The sequence below is a fragment of the Nesoenas mayeri genome (genome assembly GCF_963082525.1).
Source record: "Nesoenas mayeri genome assembly, chromosome: 27".
Classification (NCBI taxonomy): domain Eukaryota; kingdom Metazoa; phylum Chordata; class Aves; order Columbiformes; family Columbidae; genus Nesoenas; species Nesoenas mayeri.
The window spans coordinates 1,083,934-1,102,916 of record NC_137555.1 but is presented as its reverse complement, the minus strand read 5'-3'; the positions used below and the strand labels follow the sequence as shown (position 1 = coordinate 1,102,916).

General features: G+C 50.9%; 2 protein-coding genes across 2 annotated transcripts; one reads left to right on the top strand and one right to left on the bottom strand.

The window, feature by feature from the left end:
- Window positions 1-343: 343 nt before the first annotated feature.
- Window positions 344-3,598, top strand: LZTS1 (leucine zipper tumor suppressor 1; the record flags this gene model as incomplete). Its single annotated transcript, XM_080360298.1, has 3 exons — window positions 344-694; window positions 1,155-1,976; window positions 2,933-3,598. The coding sequence occupies 3 exons, from the start codon at window positions 344-346 to the stop codon at window positions 3,596-3,598; spliced, it is 1,839 nt and encodes a 612-aa protein (XP_080216424.1).
- A 6,382-nt stretch (window positions 3,599-9,980) lies between these two features.
- On the bottom strand, window positions 9,981-17,057 carry ATP6V1B2 (ATPase H+ transporting V1 subunit B2). The gene is made up of 14 exons (XM_080360218.1): window positions 16,928-17,057; window positions 14,490-14,545; window positions 13,917-14,015; window positions 13,563-13,656; window positions 13,386-13,463; window positions 12,853-12,992; window positions 12,621-12,722; window positions 12,117-12,214; window positions 11,741-11,864; window positions 11,157-11,307; window positions 10,866-10,948; window positions 10,669-10,773; window positions 10,357-10,486; window positions 9,981-10,232 (listed from the first exon to the last, which is right to left on the bottom strand). The coding sequence occupies exons 1-14, from the start codon at window positions 17,025-17,027 to the stop codon at window positions 10,090-10,092; spliced, it is 1,503 nt and encodes a 500-aa protein (XP_080216344.1). The 5' UTR covers window positions 17,028-17,057; the 3' UTR covers window positions 9,981-10,089.
- Window positions 17,058-18,983: the final 1,926 nt, after the last annotated feature.

Sequence of the window (18,983 nt, the reverse complement as noted above, 5' to 3'; positions counted from 1 at the left end):
TCATTTCTAGAATCCTGTACCTCATAACCCTGTGTGCACACAGAGGCTTGCAGACCCCCTTTGCGCAAACCCCCACACGAGGCGACGCAGCTCGTACCCAAATGTAAAGATGCGTTAATCGTCAGAAGCCGCCCCGCTCCTGCCGGTGCCCAGACGATGCTCAGCCTGCGGGTGCAGCGTCGCACCCCACTCCCGTTTCTCACCCTTCTCTTTCCTTTCCCCAGGCTCGCAGCTCCCGGGTGCAGCGAGGGCTTTGCTATGATCGCAGCAGCCGCCGGCTCTTCCCGCTGCCCGGACCCCTCGCCGCGCTCCCCCCGCCGCATGTCCCCGTCCCGGGAGCAGCATGGGCAGCGTCAGTAGCCTCATCTCCGGCCACAGCTTCCACAGCAAGCACTGCCGAGCCTCCCAGTACAAGCTCCGCAAGTCGTCCCACCTGAAGAAGCTCAACAGGTACTCGGACGGGCTGCTGCGCTTCGGCTTCTCCCAGGACTCCAGCCACAAGTCCAGCTCCAAAAGCAGCAAGAATGAGGATTTCTTTTACATCAAGGTCAGCCAGAAAGCGCACGGCTCCCACCGAGCGGACTATACCTCGCTGGCCGGCGGGGAGCTGGGCGGCCAAGCCGGGACGAGCGGCATGGACTTCGGGACACCCACTCCGCAGAAGCTGATGCCCTTTCCCAGTCAGCTGGAAGTGGTTAGTAGGGGACACGGTGGCCCCAGAGGTGGGAGGTGGCCCCAATGCCATTAGGTTTTTGGTGCAGGGCTGCATTGTTCTCAAAGAGTGTACAAGTCCCAACACAGGGTGAGAACCATAGAATCATAGATGATTTGGGTTGAAGGGACCTTCCCAGTTCATCCAGTGCCCCCCCTGCCATGAGCAGGGACATCTCCACCAGCTCAGGTTGCTCAGAGCCCCGTCCAGCCTGGCCTGGGATGTCTCCAGGGATGGTTCATCCACCACCTCTCTGGCCAACCTGGGCCAGGCTCTCACCACCCTCAGTGTGAAAAATTTCAGCATCCTCCTGAGCCTTCAGCGCCTGGTGGAGACCTGAGCCATCCTCACCATGGGGGTCTTATCTTTGGGGGTACAAGGGATGGAGTGGAACAGAGGCCACCGTGTCGGTCTGTGCTGACGTCTCTGCTCTTCTCCCCAGGGCGCGGAGAAGCCAGTCGTGCGACCCACCGCCTTCAAGCCGGTGCTGCCGCGCTCCGGCGCCATCCTCCACTCCTCCCCGGAGAACGGGGGGCACCTCTCCCAGCAGCTGCACCCCTCGGACAAAGCCAAGGAGCAGGAGCTGAAGCCAGTGCTGTGCTCGGGGGGTCTGTCTGACTCCGGCAGGAACTCCATGTCCAGCCTCCCCACCCACAGCACCAGCAGCAGTTACCAGCTCGAGCCCCTCGTCACCCCCATGGGACCCATCAGCCGCTTCGGGGGATCAGCCCACAACATCTTGCAATGCGCCATCATCCAGGACAGCAACATGATGAGCCTCAAGGCCATGTCCTTCTCCGACGGGGGCAACAAGATCCTCAACCCTGGCAAAGCCCCGCACCACCATGCCACCGAGAAGACCACTTGCATCCGTTCACCCATCTCCACGGATGAGTCCACCATCCAGGAGCTGGAGCAGAAGCTGCTGGAGAGGGAGGGAGAGCTGCAGGAGCTTCAGTCGAGCTTCGAGGAGAAGGAAATCAGCTCCTGCCAGGCGTATGAAGAGAAGCAGCGGCGCTGCAAGGAAGAGCTGGAGGGCCTCAAGCAGAAATGCAACAGCAAGCTCAAGCAAACCTCGCAGAAAACCCAACGAACGCAGCAGGTCCTTCACCTTCAAGTATTCCAGCTGCAGCAGGAGAAGAAGCAGCTCCGGGAGGAGCTGGAGAACCTCATCAAAGAGCAAAACCTGCTGGAAACCAAGCTGAGGTCCTACGAGAAGGAGAAGACCAGCTTTGCCCCGGCGCTGGAGGAGACCCAATGGGAGGTAAGTGGCACGGGAGCAGCCGGCAGCATCTCTGCTGAAGGCAAAGCGTGTGCATGGAGCCGACAGCCCCAGCGATAAACCACACGGCTCCTCTCCATCTCTGTACCTGTGCCCAGCGGCCCCAGGGAGGGCTGAGCAGAGCAGATGGTGCACACACCGAGCCCAGGCTGCAGGAGACAGATATTAAAGACAAGAGCCCCAGTCTGTCATGTGGAGGCTCTGTGAGGTATAATTGAGTGACTCGCTGCCCCTCTTAACCCCTCAGCACTTCACAGTATATAAGGAGGCAACTACTGCATAAAAAAACCCTAGTCATTCAAATAACTTCGCCTTCCCAACCTCCAGCGCGGGGTTTTTCAGGCTGCCTGCCCCAAAGGAGCAGTAAAGCCGCCTTCCCATGGGGAAAGAAGAACCTCTGGGACTTGCCGTGGCCATTTATTAGAGAGCAGTAAAACCTGATTGGGCATCGCTGAACAAAGACGGTTAAACTGCTGAAAATTCAGCAGCGAGCCTGCTCACCCTCCTGAATAACACCCACCAAACGCATTTCGCTGCGGCTGCGCAGGAGCAGCACAGCGATCGGCCGGCGTGCTGCAGAACGGGGGTTCGCCTCCCCGCCCTGGCATGCACAGATTGCTCATATCGCTTTCAGCGTCTCTATTTTATTTGCTCCACAACCCCTCAGGGCACATTTTTGAGACACCTTTGCAGGCTGTTTGCCAGCCCTACTGAAATTCCAGCTGCAGGGTCCCATCACGAGCATGAACCCCCCAGCTGCCTCCAGGAGCAGCTGTGCAAGTCACGGCCCCAAGCCTGACGACATTCAAGAAGTGATTGGACATCCTGGAGTCCATGGTGTGAATTTTGGGGTTGTTCTATGCAGGGACTGGAGTTGGAGTCGGTGATCCTTGTGGGTCCCTTCCAACTCAGGACATCCTGTGTTTTTATGATTCCAGGTGTGCCAGAAGTCGGGGGAGATCTCCCTCCTGAAGCAGCAGCTGAAGGAATCCCAGACGGAGCTCAACACCAAGACCACCGAGATCCTCAGCCTGAAGGCTCAGCTGAAGGAGGTGAGGATGAAGATGGAAGGGCTGGAGATGAAGACCCAGGACCTGGAGGGCTCCCTGCGCACCAAAGCCATGGAGCTGGAGGTGTGCGAGAACGAGCTCCAGCGCAAGAAGAACGAGTCGGAGCTGCTGAGGGAGAAGGTGAACCTGCTGGAGCAGGAGATCGTGGACCTGCGGACGGAGCTGGCGGTGCTCAGGGAGCAGCTGAGCGAGGCGCGGGAGGCGGGCAGGCCCTGCGCCGGGGGGGACGATGCCCAAGCGCTGCAGGGAGAGCTGGAGAGGCTGCGGGCAGAGCTGAAGGCTGAGCGGGACAACAACGAGCAGATGACCTCGGGCTTCCAGCACGAGCGGCAGACGTGGAAGGAGGAGAAGGAGAAGGTGATTCACTACCAGAAGCAGCTGCAGCAGAGCTACCTGCACATGTACAAGAGGAACCAGAACCTGGAGAAGATGCTCCAGCAGCTCGCCGCGGGGGAAGACGGCAAGGAGCCCATCGAGCTGGATATACCCGGTGCTGACGTCCCCTACGAGGACATCATTGCCACCGAGATCTGAGCCGGGTCTGCCTTCTCCTCCCTGCAGCTCGAGGGAAGCGCTGCCCCACGCCTTGTACAGTCCAGATGAGCCATGTATTTATTTGCAGAGCTGGCGGCCTGGCCGGCTCGCCAGCCCTCGTCCCCTGCCTGTGTCGCACCGCGGCCGCGCCGTCCGCCGCCCGTCGTGTTACAGAGGTGAACAAGCCACTCGTGCCAATGGTGACGTGCCAGCAGCCCCCCCTCGCCCTGCTGCCGCCTCGGCAGCCTCCCCTCTGCCCCCTTGTAGGACCGAGAAGCCATGGATGGGGGCGGTCAGGGAACAGGACTTCAGCAAACAGTCTCCCGTCGGGTGATGAGGTGATGCAGAACTCCCAGGGGACGCTCTGCTCCGGGCGCAGGGGGATCCCGTGATGGCACAGCGACACCACAGCCCTTCCCACCGTCCTCAAGAGGAACCACAGCACATTTCCAGCCTGGAGGAAGCCCCACGCTGCTCTCACACCTTCTCAACCTTCCTCCTGTCGGTGCCGTCTCCAGGGCACCAAGGAGCCACCTCCTGCCACCAGCACAGGCTGCACATCCACTTCTCCCGTCCCTCAGCTGCTGGAGCACCTCAGGAAGGAGCCTGCCCGCACACACACACACCCTGCACCCCCTTACAGCCGACACCCCCCAAAAATCACCCTTCGCTAAGGAGCACAGCCCAGGCTGCACCCGGCGCATCCCTCCTCCCGGACACGGCCACATCCAGCCCAGCTCGGACGCACGAGAACTCCACGTCCCTGTTCTCCAGCCGCCAGACGGGCAACTGGATTTAAGCATTAACAGGAATTTCCAAGGCATGTTCAGCCCAAGGAATGGAGCGGGAGATGGGTTGTGTTTGCCCCACGCGCTCTCGCTTGCTGTGACCGTCCCTCCCGGGAACCCCGGCTGCCTCATCTCCTCCCGTCCCCATCCGTCCTTGGGATCCCGTCAACAGGAGCTGGTTAAAAACCAAACCTCAAACCAACCACTTTCATGTTGTTTCCCATCTCAGCTCTTAACATTTCCTCCTGCCGCCAGCAAGCAGATAACAAGGCTCTGCCAACGGTGACTCCCCTGTCCCCCGGTATCCAGCTCACCGGGGGAGATGTCCAGCCGGGACCACTCTGTGCCACTGCAATGGTATTTTTAATGCAATATATTTGTTCACCCAGCCCAGGAAGCCCCATCCCAGGGTTGTGTGGGGATCTCGCCCCATCCCATGCCACAAATTCAGCCAAGGGCTCAGAGCTGTGCACAAGCAGCACAATCCACACCCCTCACCCCCTTCGAGGCAGCCTGGAAAGGTGACACACGGAAACCAGTCTGTGCCTTCTGCACCTGCCCCCAGCACCCGCCACACGCCATCCTGGCAGCCCAGTCTGGCCCAGCACAAAGCAAACCTTATCCGGGAGCCACTGGAAGAAACCCAACCTGCAGCCCCAGCCCCAGGGCTGTGGGTCGGGGCCGTGCCAGGTCCCACAGCCTTAGCCCGGACCCCTGGGAGGATGTTTGGGAGAGAAGCCCAAGGGATGAAGGACAACACCTGGCTCACGAGGCCAGGAGGGATTTTCTGCATCATCCAAGCCATAGCCCTGCGCCCCACGTCAACCAGGGCTTTCCAGTGCCAACCACAGTGCAAGGGGAGCAGAGCCCTTCCCACCACCCCCCCAGCCATGTCCCCGCTCCCGCCGGCCTCGGTGACACCGTCCCCGGTCCCCGTGTCCCCGCAGCCCGCGCTGTGTGATGTGATCGCCGGAGGCATCGCCGTGCTGCCTTTGCACAACGCCGTGTGTGACCGTCCGCATCGCAGCCTGTACAGATAATTATTTTTCTGCAGGTTTGGTTTTTTTTTTTGGATGTTATTTCTGGTGCCCGATGTAAACTACTGGTAATTTTATGTTTTTATTTATAAATAAATTTTTAAAAACTTCCTTGGTCTATCCAAGCGCCTGGTTTGGCCGCGTCGGGAGGGTTTTCATCGCCGGCGAGCAGCAATGCAGGACAATGCTTCACACCCCCCCCCAAGCCACAAACCACTTATCGCACACACCAGGGTCCCCCCGGGACATCTTTCCACCTGGCCCTGGTTGTTCCCAGCGCCGCGAGCGCTTCGCTGCGTGGGCGAGCGGCGTTATCTGCACCGTGCAGCTGGGATAACACCCCCCCGCAACGCAGGAGCATCAGAACGGAGCAGATAATCCCCCTGATCCCACACTCCGTGGGTTTCGCCCCCCAGCTCTGCGGGTCAGACTGATTTTCATCCCAACCTGGTGTCCCCAGCGCGGGCAGGTCCGTCCCTCCAGCCAGTAGAGAAAACAATGAGAGAGCAAAAAGCCCTCAATGAAAGACAAGGCCGTGTTTTGACTATCTGAGCTGTTTTCCTCCAAAACAAACCGACTCGGAGCCTGTTTGCCCTGCACAGATCTGGTGGTTTCGCAAGTCTCAACAGCACAGGGGGAGATAAAGAAGGAGGTTGGGGGACAGAAAATAAGGGGCAAACGCTCAAATTGGAGAAAATACTGTTTTCCCTGACTCATCCAGCATGGTGCCCCATGACAAAGCCATGCACAGGCTGTTCTGTGCCCCCCAAAAGGGCACCCCACACCAATGCTTTCCAGGGAGAGCCTGACTTTGCTCTTGCTGCCCCAGGCACAAGGGAAGTTTATTTTTAGAGCCTTTGAAAACTGCTGAGGAGGAAGGGGATGGAAAACCACACGCAAGGGCTCTTCTGAGCAGCATTTTGTGTTATAAATCCCCTCGGACCATCGCCTGCCCCGGTGCGGGTGCTGCCGATCAGCAGAGCCCTCCCCAATCTGCGTACCTGGGTTGAAGGGGCATCAAGGAGAAGCCCCCAAGGTGGCTTTTATCCCGGGGACACCCCTGTCCCGCAGAGGTTGCAGCAGCAGAGGAATCCAGACAGGTCCAGCATCCCCAGGGCGCACAAACCGCAGGGACGGCTTCTTGGCAATGCCCAGAACACTGAAAAACCAAACCCCCAGCCCTGGGCCGCTTCTCCCATTAAACCAGCTAAGGGTCCCACCCCTTTTCCACCAACACCCCTAATGATGAGGAAAAGCTGTGTCCTCCCCCAGGTGGGGCTTGGAGCATCCTCCACCCCAGGCAGCAGCAGCAATGGGGTGGTGGGACCACCCCGGTGCACACCCAGCAGCACAGTCCGGCCTTAGGATGCTGTGGGGTTGCAAAGACAAGCCATGGCAGCCCCATCCCTGCTGCCACCCCTGCTTCATGCCCAGGGGGAGGCACATTTGGGAAGGAAGAGAAATCCCTGATAATACCAGGGTAAAACCATTCCCCCGTGATGCCCCGTGCTTCCCCTGGGGTGGGTGGGACACGAACACGGTGGCATCGGTGCATGTTGGGGCCCCCGGGCTGAGGAAACATCCAAGCATGAGGGACACTTTGGCCCAGGTGATGGGGGCAAAGCAAGAGCACCTGCACCCCCCCACCCCGTCACTGGGGTCCCCTGCTTGGTGTCAGCTCTAGTCCAGCTGCCCAAGTGCCAACCGGCCTCAAGCAGAAGGACTTGGAATTAGTTGTTGAACTAATCAGCGCATGCAAATAAGCTTCAAGATGGAGAAAAGCTGATTTGCATCTTTTAACACCCCAGTTTCTGGCTATGGGAGGCGGGGGGGCAAAGTCAGACCTAAAATCTCAGCAGAGACCAAACCAGGGCTGCCTTTGAAAGAGCAATTAAATCAAGCCACCCCTTGCTCGCAGGGTGATAGAGGGTCGGAGGCAAAAGCTGCTTTTGATGTGCAAATAACCTGCAGCAGCTCTCCCCACCAGCCTGCGCCCCTGCCTTGCATCTGCCAGTCCCAACCGAAAACCCAAGGGGCTGCGTGGGGGGAAGCGTGTCCGATATTTGTTCTCCTCCCCTCCGAAATGAGCCGACAGCTGGCGTGTGCTTTGCGGGGGGACCCGGCTGGCTGACATCAGTTGGAAAAGGGGATAAGACCCCCAGGCATCCTCATTAGTCATTACCAGGAAAAAAAAAGAAGAAAAAGCAAACAGTGTAAATGCGCGAAGGCAGCAGCTGGGAGGGCAGCACGTCCCATTGAGCACGGTACCTGCTGTTTCCACGCCGTGTCGGATCAAGCTGTTTGTTTAGCGTCCGACTAAGTGCCGTGTCAGGCGCTGCCTGATGACACAGATGCCTCACGGAACCGGCAGCTCGAGAGGTTTAAGCAGCACATAAACCCGAATTAACACCCCCAAATAAGAGCTGAAGACCCTCAGTGGGCTGAGCCTTTTTATAAGCACGACCTTTTTCCTTCACTTTGCAAACCAGCACCATTCAAAAACTCAGCACATTTGCAGCGAGCAGCATCCAACCAAGCTCGGCAGCGCCCAGGGCCGCGCTCCTGCTTGCAGGGGAACTGAGAGTTTCTGAAGCAGTTCTGCCTAAATAACTGCAGAACATTCAACATTTGTCCCCAAACCCCATCACCTGCTGAGGGGTTCCAGGAATTCACCAGACTTTGGAATTTCTCCTGTTACTTGTGTTTTCAAACCTGCGTTACTGAGCTGTTATCTGTCCACGGGGTTATTTTCTTGCTGTAACTGAGGGGGTAAATAGGCAGAAAAAGTCAAAAGCACTCAGCCCAACTTTTTTTAAGCTATCAGGTGTGTTTTTAGCTTATTAGATCCTCCTTTTCTTCCCCCACATTAAATGAACACTTTTTAAAGCTCTGTAGGACAATCAAAGCCGTTATTAACACTGAGGCTATAGGATTGGTAACTTAGTGCCTCTCCCGGTGAAAAACATATTGCAGGAACCAGCTTGCACATTTAAATGAGGGGGTTTTTTGCTCTTCTGTTGGGTTTTTTCGTGTGTTGGTTTTGTTTGTTTGTTTTTTAAAGCTCCCCCATCAGTGCCGGGTGCTTTTTAATTCACATAAACAGGATCCCCAGTGACAAAGGGCATCTCACTTGCTGCTGAAGACCTGAAGTGATCAACCACAGAATCACAAGAGCTTCCATTTTGTTCAACACTTTCCATATTTAATTTATTTAGATATTCTCTACATTAAAGTACTCTCATGCCAACACTCCCAACCCTACACCTCAAGAAAAATAGACTTGACACAGCTTTAGGGTGGAATGCACTGGAATAAAATTGCTATTGCGTCCAACTTACAGAGAACACGGAACAAACTATAGAAAGAACTGCACAGAGAAGACGTCAGGGCAAGCTGGAATTAGCACACGATCGTTCGAGTCATCTTAGCACCTTCCTAGACAAGCACTGAAGGCGTTTCGAGAGGTGCAATATGCTTTGGTTAGCCAGACCAAAGCTTAGACTACGTTAAGCCTGGAAAAGCAGCGAGCAAGCCTGCCAGCACTGGGCTCGGAGCCGCGTCTGAACCAGGCTGAAAAAACACAAGCCCAAGGCTGAAGTGACGAGCCAAGCGTGCAGCGTCGGGAATGTTGAGCTCCCCTGGCTGGTCAAATCCGCACCTGGAGTGCAAAGCAGCACAGCTCCAAAGGCGGCTGGGGACCCAGTGCCGCCCGGCCGTGCTTTGGAACAGAATTCAAAATATCCGTTCACATATCCCGTTGCATCCTTCGGCACAGGACACTTTCTAAGCTGATCTCGCACCAGTACAACTGCGCCAGGTATCGGAGGTGTTTTCACATCTATAATCCCCGTCAGTAGCAGCACAAAGCCTTGAAGGACCTGCAGCTCTGCCCATGGGGACACGGCTGATCTCGGAATGCTTTACCTGCTGGTTTGTGTCTCTGGAACTCCCAGAATTCAAAGAAAAAAGGACAAGTAGGAAAGTTATTCTGCAAACTTGAATTTGAAACCTTTAACTTAGTAATCAAGCCATATCACGCTACCTTCAGGTAGGAACCCACCGGCTTGTAGAAAAGCCCCTGGCCTGCCTGCTAGTGCCCCAAGATCACACACCCCATCCAGAATCTTAAGCCACAGTTCAAAAGTCAGCAAGACTTGCATTTTTCAGAACAGTATGTTGTCATGCACAGGGTTTTCCACATATTGGCCTGATCTTCGGGCACAGGAGCGGGAGAGCAGCGTTGCCATCTGTTCGACCAGCAGCACAGCGACTGCGTGCAAGCAGATCGAGCAGATGCTTGGGACAAAAGAAGTCACATTTGCTCTTTCATGTTTTCTGAACCATGTGCTCCTGCTTCGAAAGTAAAGATTTGCCATTTCTGGTAATCTTGGACATTCCCGCAACATGCCTACAAAAGGTCCAGTTCAAAAACCGAACTTTGGGGTAGCTATTGCACATTCGTAAGAGCTGGCCTAAGTATTTTCCTGAAGATCCAGGCTTTGGAAGAAGGGATATTTTAAAAACTGGTATCAGTGTACATGGGAACACTGGCACAAATGTCACCTACTCTCGGTTTTAATTGTAAGGGCAACGAGTAAACACCAACACATGAAGAAAGAAAACAAAGAGCATTTCACAGAGCAAGGAGTTGGAGATGAAGCTGTGGCTAGTGTTTCGCAGTCGAATCTCGAGGATAGAATTCAGCCAGTGTTGTCTGAGGAATTCTCTTCAACATTTCCTTGGGGAAGATTCGCAAAAGCTGCCAGCCAATGTCCAAGGTCTCGTAAACAGTGCGGTTTTCGTAAGGACCTGCAGGAAGCAACCACAGACTGCAACACGGAGCAGGAAAGCATCTCGCTACCCAGCAGAGCCGAGAACAAGCTGTTCTATAGGCGTTAACACACGCTGCGACGTGCCTGCAACAGACACTTACCCTGAGCAATGAAGTTCTTCTCAAACTTCTGCAGAAACTCCAGGTAAAGAAGATCATCTGAGGTAAGAGCCTCCTCACCAACCACCGCCTTCATAGCCTGGACATCCTTCCCGATGGCATAGCAGGCGTACTGGAGGGGATGGAAACAAGTGCTTTTACCTCCAGCATCCACGTAACCATTTCTGTTCAAACCTAAAGTGTCTTACTAGACACTCAGCTGATGTTTTAAAGCAGCCTCTGGAGTGTTCTGGATTGCAGTGTTTGGCACACACACTACTGGCTGTTTAGCACAAGGTGACTGTTTTTACATACCAGTTGGTTGGATACATCTGCGTGATCCTTCCTGGTCATACCCTCTCCGATAGCAGACTTCATCAGTCGAGACAAGGAGGGCAAGACATTAATAGGTGGGTAAATCTGGAGGAAAAATACATCCAAGAATTTCAATGTTAGTATTTCAAAAAGAACAGGGTAATCGTAAAATTTGTTCTAACCGGTATAGTACACACCTGTCTGTTATGCAGCTGCCTATCCACGTAGATTTGTCCCTCAGTGATGTATCCAGTCAAGTCAGGGATAGGATGAGTAATATCTGCAGGAAAAAAATGGTTTGACAGTTTTCAGCGCTTTTATATCCATTCTAGCACTGACACAGTGGCTTTTTGCAGATAAATGACTCCTAAAGTAAAATGCCATCCATCAGTTAGTACCCCCAGATATCACTGAGCTGTAATATTGCAGGTTGCTCTAAAAGGGTCCTTTAAAGTGCCATTTGTTAAAAACAATTGAAAATAACTCACCATCATTGGGCATGGTAAGAATAGGAATCTGAGTAATGGAACCGTTCCTGCCTTCCACGCGCCCGGCACGCTCGTATATAGTGGCCAAGTCTGTGTACATGTAGCCTGGGAAGCCCCGGCGACCAGGTACCTCCTCCCGAGCTGCTGAGACCTGAGGAGAGCCAGAAAAAACATTTCCAGGGAGTCAAATCACTCGTACAGACCCACTGTCTCCCCTAATTAAGCTACACCAGCAACCTACAGTATCTCTTCCTGCAGGCGATACCAAAATACAGCCACACAAATCCCTGTTAAAAGAAATGTCACCACAACCACGTGGGACAAGACAAGATGCCAAGGCAAACCCAAAACTATATCCAACTGCTGAATGCCACCAGTCACAGAAGTTGAGCTATCACAGAAGCAAGAGCTTTTAGCCAGCTGAACGTTATCCTAGACAATCAATGAGTAACTAAAAACCTTGCTGGCTACTTAAGAACACAGTAATGAATATTAATCACAACAGCTTGAGCAGAAGTCGACCTTCCCACTTTATACCCTGAGCCCTTTCTGCTGACGCCCAGCACGAGCGGGTAAGCACGTACCTCTCGCAGAGCTTCGGCGTAGGAGCTCATGTCTGTCAGGATGACCAGCACGTGCTTCTCGCACTGATACGCCAGGAACTCGGCTGTTGTGAGGGCCAGACGAGGCGTGATAATGCGTTCAATGCTGAAACACAACAGCATAGAATTGTTTACGACAAGGGCTTGAAGGCTGCAAGGTGACAGTTTGAAGTCACAAATACTTTAAACCCCCCTGAAAACCTGCTACGTCCACCAGCTGCAGTTCCAGCATTTCATATTCAACCCTGCTGCAAAATGGCAGCCTAAGTGACACCTGGCAGGACACCAGTGAGGCTCCAGCTTCCAGTTCACTCGTCCTTCTCAGCCTTTTCCCAGCCACCACAGTGTAACCACTTACGTTGGATCATTGGCCAAATTGAGGAACAGACACACGTTGTCCATGGACCCATTTTCCTCAAAGTCTGATTTGAAGAACCGGGCAGTTTCCATGTTCACCTAAACCACAACATTAAGGCATCAGTTCCAGACCAGATCTTAGCATACTACATTTTGCATCATATGAAGGTCTAAACACCTCACTAATCACCCATAAGCAAAGCTCTCTGTATTATGAAGACACCCCCACACTCCCAGAATGAGTTAATTCTACAAATTCCAGGCTAGAGATTCTCAGTTTAAGGTAATTTATCCAGAACAGACATACTTTTAAAAAGTATTTCTGGTTATTTGGGATTTTCAGCTACTCAGCCAGCCCATTTAGCACTGTTCAGTTATAAATATGAGACTTACACTTAAGACAGACATAAGTACAGCATACTTTCAAACAAATAATGTTCAGCTACTCGCAGCATTTGGTTATTTATTACTTAAGCATCATTTTCCTTTCATAATATTGACTTACACCCATAGCAGCAAACACGATGGCAAAGTTTTCTTCACTGTAGTCCATCACATCTTTGGATTTCTTCACCAAGCCAGCTTGGCGACATATCTGAGCTGCAATCTGGGGGGAAAAACAGTTTCAATCTGTATATTTGATGCTATTACACAGAGCAGAATTTAATGGAGTTTACTTTTTAAACCCAGGGAAACACAAGCCACTAAGTGTTTAGAGAGTAGCTTTGAGTACTCACTTCATTGTGGGGCAAGCCAGCAGCTGAGAATATGGGGATTTTCTGCCCCCTGGCAATACTGTTCATACCATCGATAGCAGAAATGCCAGTCTGAATCATTTCTTCTGGATAGATACGGCACTGGGGATTGATCGGCTGGCCTGTTATGTTTTTAAGAGAACACTGTTTATTCCATGTACATGTTTGAAGCTTGATCAAACTACCGCTGGCCTGGAGCACTGACCCGTGGCTCATCTCACAAGGTGCAAACCCCACTGCTAGACCTACAAATCTTCAGCCGTACCTGGTCAAACCTGAGCCCTTTGTAGATCCCAAAGAACAGCTTCCAAGCATTGCTGAAAAGTTATTTTCTGCTACCCCATCATCTTGCACTTGTGTAAATCTGAGTTTGATGCCACACACATGCTTAAAAATAAGATTAACCTCCCCCTAGCAGTCATATGCTATGTTCAAAACCTAAACTATAGCAACACTGAGAAATCAGAACACCAGATTTGTCCTTAATTCCACACCAGAAATGGATTAAAACTTACCCGATATGTCAAGGAAATCCTCAGCCAAAACAATGGGGCCTCTGTCTATGGGTTTTCCTGATCCATTAAACACTCTGCCTACAGGAAACAGCAATTAAATCAAAATGTAAGTTACTGTGAAATATGTTAGCACGTGGTAAGTCCATTCATTCTTCAAAGCAAGAAGCAAGAACTTACCGAGCATGTCCTCAGAGACAGGGGTTCGAAGAATATCCCCAGTGAACTCACAAGAGGTTTTCTTAGCATCAATACCTGAAGTTCCTTCAAATACCTGTAAAGATAACAGAAGAACAAAAAACAGAGGAGAAAGGAGTAAGTATTGTGCTTCACAAAGTAACACACTAGAACACTGTCTCACAGCTTGAGAACTTGATCAGCCATGGGGCAGAAAAGCAAGGCAGAATAAGGAGGTGATTTTTGATTTATTTATGGTATGAAAAGAACGTATCACAGGACGGATTTGGCTCAGACAAATGTTGTTTAATAAAATACTTCTCTGTTGCAACGAGACACTCCCGTGCCCAACTGTACCTGAACCACAGCCTTGGAGCCACTGACTTCCAGAACCTGCCCGCTTCTTTTTGTGCCATCAGGGAGAGTCAGGTGGACGATCTCCGCGTACCTGGGAAACTGGAGGAGAAAAAAGGTGGAAAGCCTTAAAATCCAGAAGAACAGTCACAAAACTGTGTCTGACAAGAAGAAGAAAAAGCTGCCTTTTGCCTGTACACAGCACCAGTAACTTGCTTTCAAGAGTAATTTGCCAGCAATCTGCAAAGAAGCCCAAACTGTAGCTCCTTTTATGAGCAAGAAAAACCTCAAGAGCAAAGCAAATATGTACATTTCTACATTTCCATTTACACAACATTGGGGGGATTTTGGCAAAATTGAAACAATGTTTCTTTTCTCTTCCTCAACAGCCTCAACTACTCTCCCTTTCTTCAGGACATTGACAACCCTCCTTCACTTCACAGCATCATTTATCTCAGCAGTCAGACACGTATCTTGTATTAAAGCTGTGGCCCCATGAATTTCCCAAGTCTGGATTTAGCTTTTCCTGTACCCCCTTCCTCAAAAATGTCATTGATTAAGAATCTGAATTTTTACCTTCACTTGATCCAAGATAACCAGGGGACCATTCACACCTGATACGGTTTTATAAGCTGAAAGAGAGCAAGGCACAGGTCAGGTCCCATCACAAATATCCTGGGTAAAGTTCTCCAAGTTTAATTCCTACCACCAGGCTCAGGGTTGCAGATTCTGGGCCCAGCTCTGTACCACTTGTACGTTTATTACAAGCTCTACAAGGAGGATTTGGCACTGAATTCTGTGGCACTTTTTGCCACTACTTGCAACGCACCTGAGGTAACATTAAGATACATGATTTGCTGGGTTTTTTCGTCTGTCACAGAAATGCATTGATGCAAGCCTGTATGCAGGGATGATTTCAATGCCACAGAACACCAGGACAATGTAGAGATGACATTAAGCTAAGGAAATTATACAGCTGCAAGATCTTTAAAAAGCAGGCATAAACATCCAAAATTGGTGATACAGAAGTAATAATGGGTGCCACTGCAATTTATATCCAACAAATGGTGGGCAGACCTTAATATCAACACTCAGCTTCAAGTCTTTCTTTTTTTAACCACATAAGCTCCGTGACACTGAAACAGCCCACGCGAAAGCCTGGACTTAGCGAAGCAGCACATCTTGTGCCCCAAAGCTGACCAATAGAGCTTCTACAGTCAAGTTGTGTTTTCTGGCACGGGAAACCTTCTAAAACCTTTCCTGTCTCCTAAGAACAGAAGAACGGACTCTACTGCAAAAGGCTGAATTCCAGCTTAACCAAACTAGTCCTACTCTTGGATTATTCTGGCTTAATTTAAGACACCTGATAGACGGCCATGGCTCACGTCTTAACCATCCGCAGCCCAAGTCTTAGTGCTACCTACAACTTCTCAGCTACTGCGTGCCCAGAATTCGTTTTTCTACTAGCCCAGCAGAAAAGTGGTAAAAATGGTGCACCAGTATCCCAGTTAAACTCAGCATCACTTGATCCATGGAGCAAAGCAACACTGAGTCAAAGCTTTATCCGAGTCACAAGGAGAAGTGACTGTTCATCACTTGTCCCCAGGAGGGAAAAATGAGCAAGTGGAACCATCTGCAGGACAGGTGAGACACCAGCGCCCATTCGAGACACCAGCGCCCATTCACGGTCACCCTACAAAGTGAAGAAATGGGCAGGAAAGAACCAAATTTCCAGTGGCACCAGCTCACAGGGAATCCCCCGGCTCAGCCTGCCCGGGTTTGTGACACTTGTGTGTTGTCCCGACTGTCAACAATGTAGTGTTTACACTTCAACAAACCGTCTGAACTGTTGCAATGTAATCTCTTAAAACGACAACAATCAAAACTGCTTTAGATAAGGTTTGAGGGTCACTAGGTGTGTGGTGCTCAGTTCTACTCTTGTCAAAATCCTGCTGAACACCCCAAGACACAACACGTCCCTAAATTAAACAAAAGCACAGGTTGACCCCGCTCCTTTCACTCAGCGGGGGTTACACAGACCTTACGCTACGAGGAGGACTCTGCTTGGGCCACGAGTGCTCACAGCCCCGCTGTCCACAAGGGATGGAAAATATGATCTCCAGCAAAGCGTTTCATCCCATGACTGTCTCATGAGCGCTCCTTCCTCAATCAGCAGGAGAGGGTGTCACGCCTCGCTTTTCCACAACAAAATATTCCCTCAAAAATCAGTTCCCCTCAAAATCAGCTGGTCGCTGACTCAAAACTCCCGTTTCCAATGAGATCGGCCAGTTTCATGACAAACCTAAAGCAACTGATAGATTATTTTTAATACATATCCAGCTTGCGAGCAATGTCAGTTTGGGCGAAAGCCAAAAGCACATTAAAACACAAGGTGAGGACAAAGCGACTCTGGCTCCAGCCTCACCAGAAGCCTCCGCTCCACACCAAGAAGCGGGAACGGTGACGATGGGTTTGGCTTTCAAACCAGACTGACATTTTGGGAGAAGCCGCTGGCTGCACCGCGTCGGTCCCTGTGCTGCACACGCAGAGTCACTCGTGTAATTACAACCTAGAGCAAAACAAAAAGGCCAGAAAAAATGCACCTTCGAATAACTTCGGCTTTCCCTTTGCTATACGGCAATAAAGGGGTTTTTTTGCAAAGCTGTCGCGTTTCTCCTTTTTCACCACATTTCCCAACTTCATTTTGAAGGAGCGGAATCCACGTCACCCCACGCACCTCGCAGTTTATGGTAATTTTCAGTTCGTTTTTCACGAAGGACACCCTGTGTCACCCAGGGGGAACAGCCTCCCCGTTGTGACTGATTTGTTTAGAGAGGACACAGGCCTGAAAAGCCTCACTGCAGCCCCAGGGGTAACTAACAGCCCCCCCGCGCACGCCCGGCCTGTGCCTGAGGAGCCCCCGGGCCCGCCTCAAGAGCGGCTGCCGAGCCTGCGGCCCACCCGGCCTCGCCCCCGCCCTCCGCCGCTCCCCCCGCCGCGGTGTGCGCACTCACTGAGGCGCGGCTGGGACAGGTAGTCGCGGGTGAGCGCCGCCGCCTGCACCCGGGGCCCGCCGGGCCCGGCGCCGTTCACTAGCCCTCGCACCGCCGCCATCTTCTCCGCCCGCACCGGCCCCGGCGCCGCCGCGCATGCGCTCAAATAGCGGAGCGGCCGCGGGGCCCCGCCCCGAAGGGGGAGAAGCGGGAAATGGAACTGGCCAGGGTGCTGGGGCGGGATGGGCGGGGAGGAGGGGAGCGGGAAACGAGAGAAGGGAAAGGAGAGAAGGAAAGGAGAAAAGAAGGGAAAAAATGGGAAAAAAAAGGAAAAAGAGAAAAGAAGGAAAAAAGGAAAAAAGGAAAAGAAGGAAAAATGGGGGAAAAAAGGAAAAAGAGAAAAGAAGGAAAAATGGGGAAAAAAGGAAAAAGAGAAAAGAAGGAAAAAAGGAAAAAAAGGAAAAGAAGGAAAAATGGGGAAAAAAAGGAAAAAGAGAAAAGAAGGAAAAAAGGAAAAGAAGGAAAAAGGGGGGGGAAAATGAAAAAGAGAAAAGAAGGAAAAAAGGAAAAGAAGGAAAAAAGGGGGAAAAAAAGGAAAAAGAGAAAAGAAGGAAAAAAGGAAAAGAAGGAAAAATGGGGAAAAAAGGAAAAAGAGAAAAGAAGGAAAAAAGGAAAAAAGGAAAAGAAGGAAAAATGGGGAAAAAAGGAAAAAGAGAAAAGAAGGAAAAAGGAAAAGAAGGAAAAAAGGGGAAAAAAAGGAAAAAGAGAAAAGAAGGAAAAAAGGAAAAGAAGGAAAAAAGGGGGAAAAAAGGAAAAAGAGAAAAGAGGGAAAAAAGGAAAAGAAGGAAAAAAGGGGAAAAAAAGGAAAAAGAGAAAAGAAGGAAAAAAGGAAAAAAGGAAAAGAAGGAAAAAAGGGGAAAAAAAGGAAAAAGAGAAAAGAAGGAAAAAAGGAAAAAAGGAAAAGAAGGAAAAAGGAAAAAAGGAAAAAGAGAAAAGAAGGAAAAACGGAAAAGAAGAAGAAGAAAATGAAGAAAAAGAAAGAAAAAAGGAATAAAAATGAAAAAAGGGGGAAAAGGGAGGAAAAAAGGAAAAAAGCAATAAGGTAAAATAAGGAAAAGAGAGAAGGAAAAGGAGAAAAGGAAAAAAGGGGAAAAGAAGAAAAGAAAAAGGAAAAGAAAAAAACATTAAAAAAAGGGAAAAGAGGCAATGGGGGGAAAAGAGGGAAAAGGAGGGAAAGAAGAAAAAGAAGGAAAAAGGGAAAAAAGGAAAAGAAGAAAAGAAGGAAAAAAGGAAAAAAAAGGTAAAATAAGGAAAAGAAAGAAGGAAAAGGAGAAAAGGAACAAAGGAAAAAGAAAGAAAAGGGAAAAGAAAAAAACAGATAAAAAAGGGAAAAGAGGCAATGGGGATAAAAGGAAAAAGGGGAAGAAGAAAGAGAAGAAGAAGAAGAAGACTATTAATAACAATAACTGTCTCCACGTTCCTCTCCTCACCTGAAGGAGAACGCGAGTGGTTTTCCAGGCTGAGCGGGGCGATGCCGCGGTCCCTCGGCAGGTGGCGCTGCTGCACCGCTCATCCCCCGCCTGCCCCGCACAGCCTTGCCAAGTCACTGCCAGGCCCAGCCGCTCAATTCTTCGCTCATCAAACACATTGAAAGGCTTCAATTTCTGCTCTAACGCACATCCAGGGAGCTCCGCGGTGGGATGCGCTCATCTCACCTTATTGGCAATGAGTTTTGGCCATGCAGAAGTCAGATAAATGGCCTCAGCGGCAGATTTACGCGCCAACAGAGGAAGGGTGAATACATTTAGGATTTATTTTCTTTCTCTGCGGTAAATCTGTGTATCATGAATGAGTGATGGTATCAGTTTTGCTTTAAAAAAGAAATCACAGAGCAAAGTGTCGAAAGTTTAAGAAAACAGAAATGATGGAAGAAAAGAGATCACGTTTTCTGTGGCATTTGCAGTATCCATGCACAGATAGAGTTTTACATCCAGCTTTGCTTTTGAACCAGCCCTGTTAATCCAAGAAATCTCTCTGTATCCCCGGAGATAGGACAGAGAGTGTAACCACTCAGGGA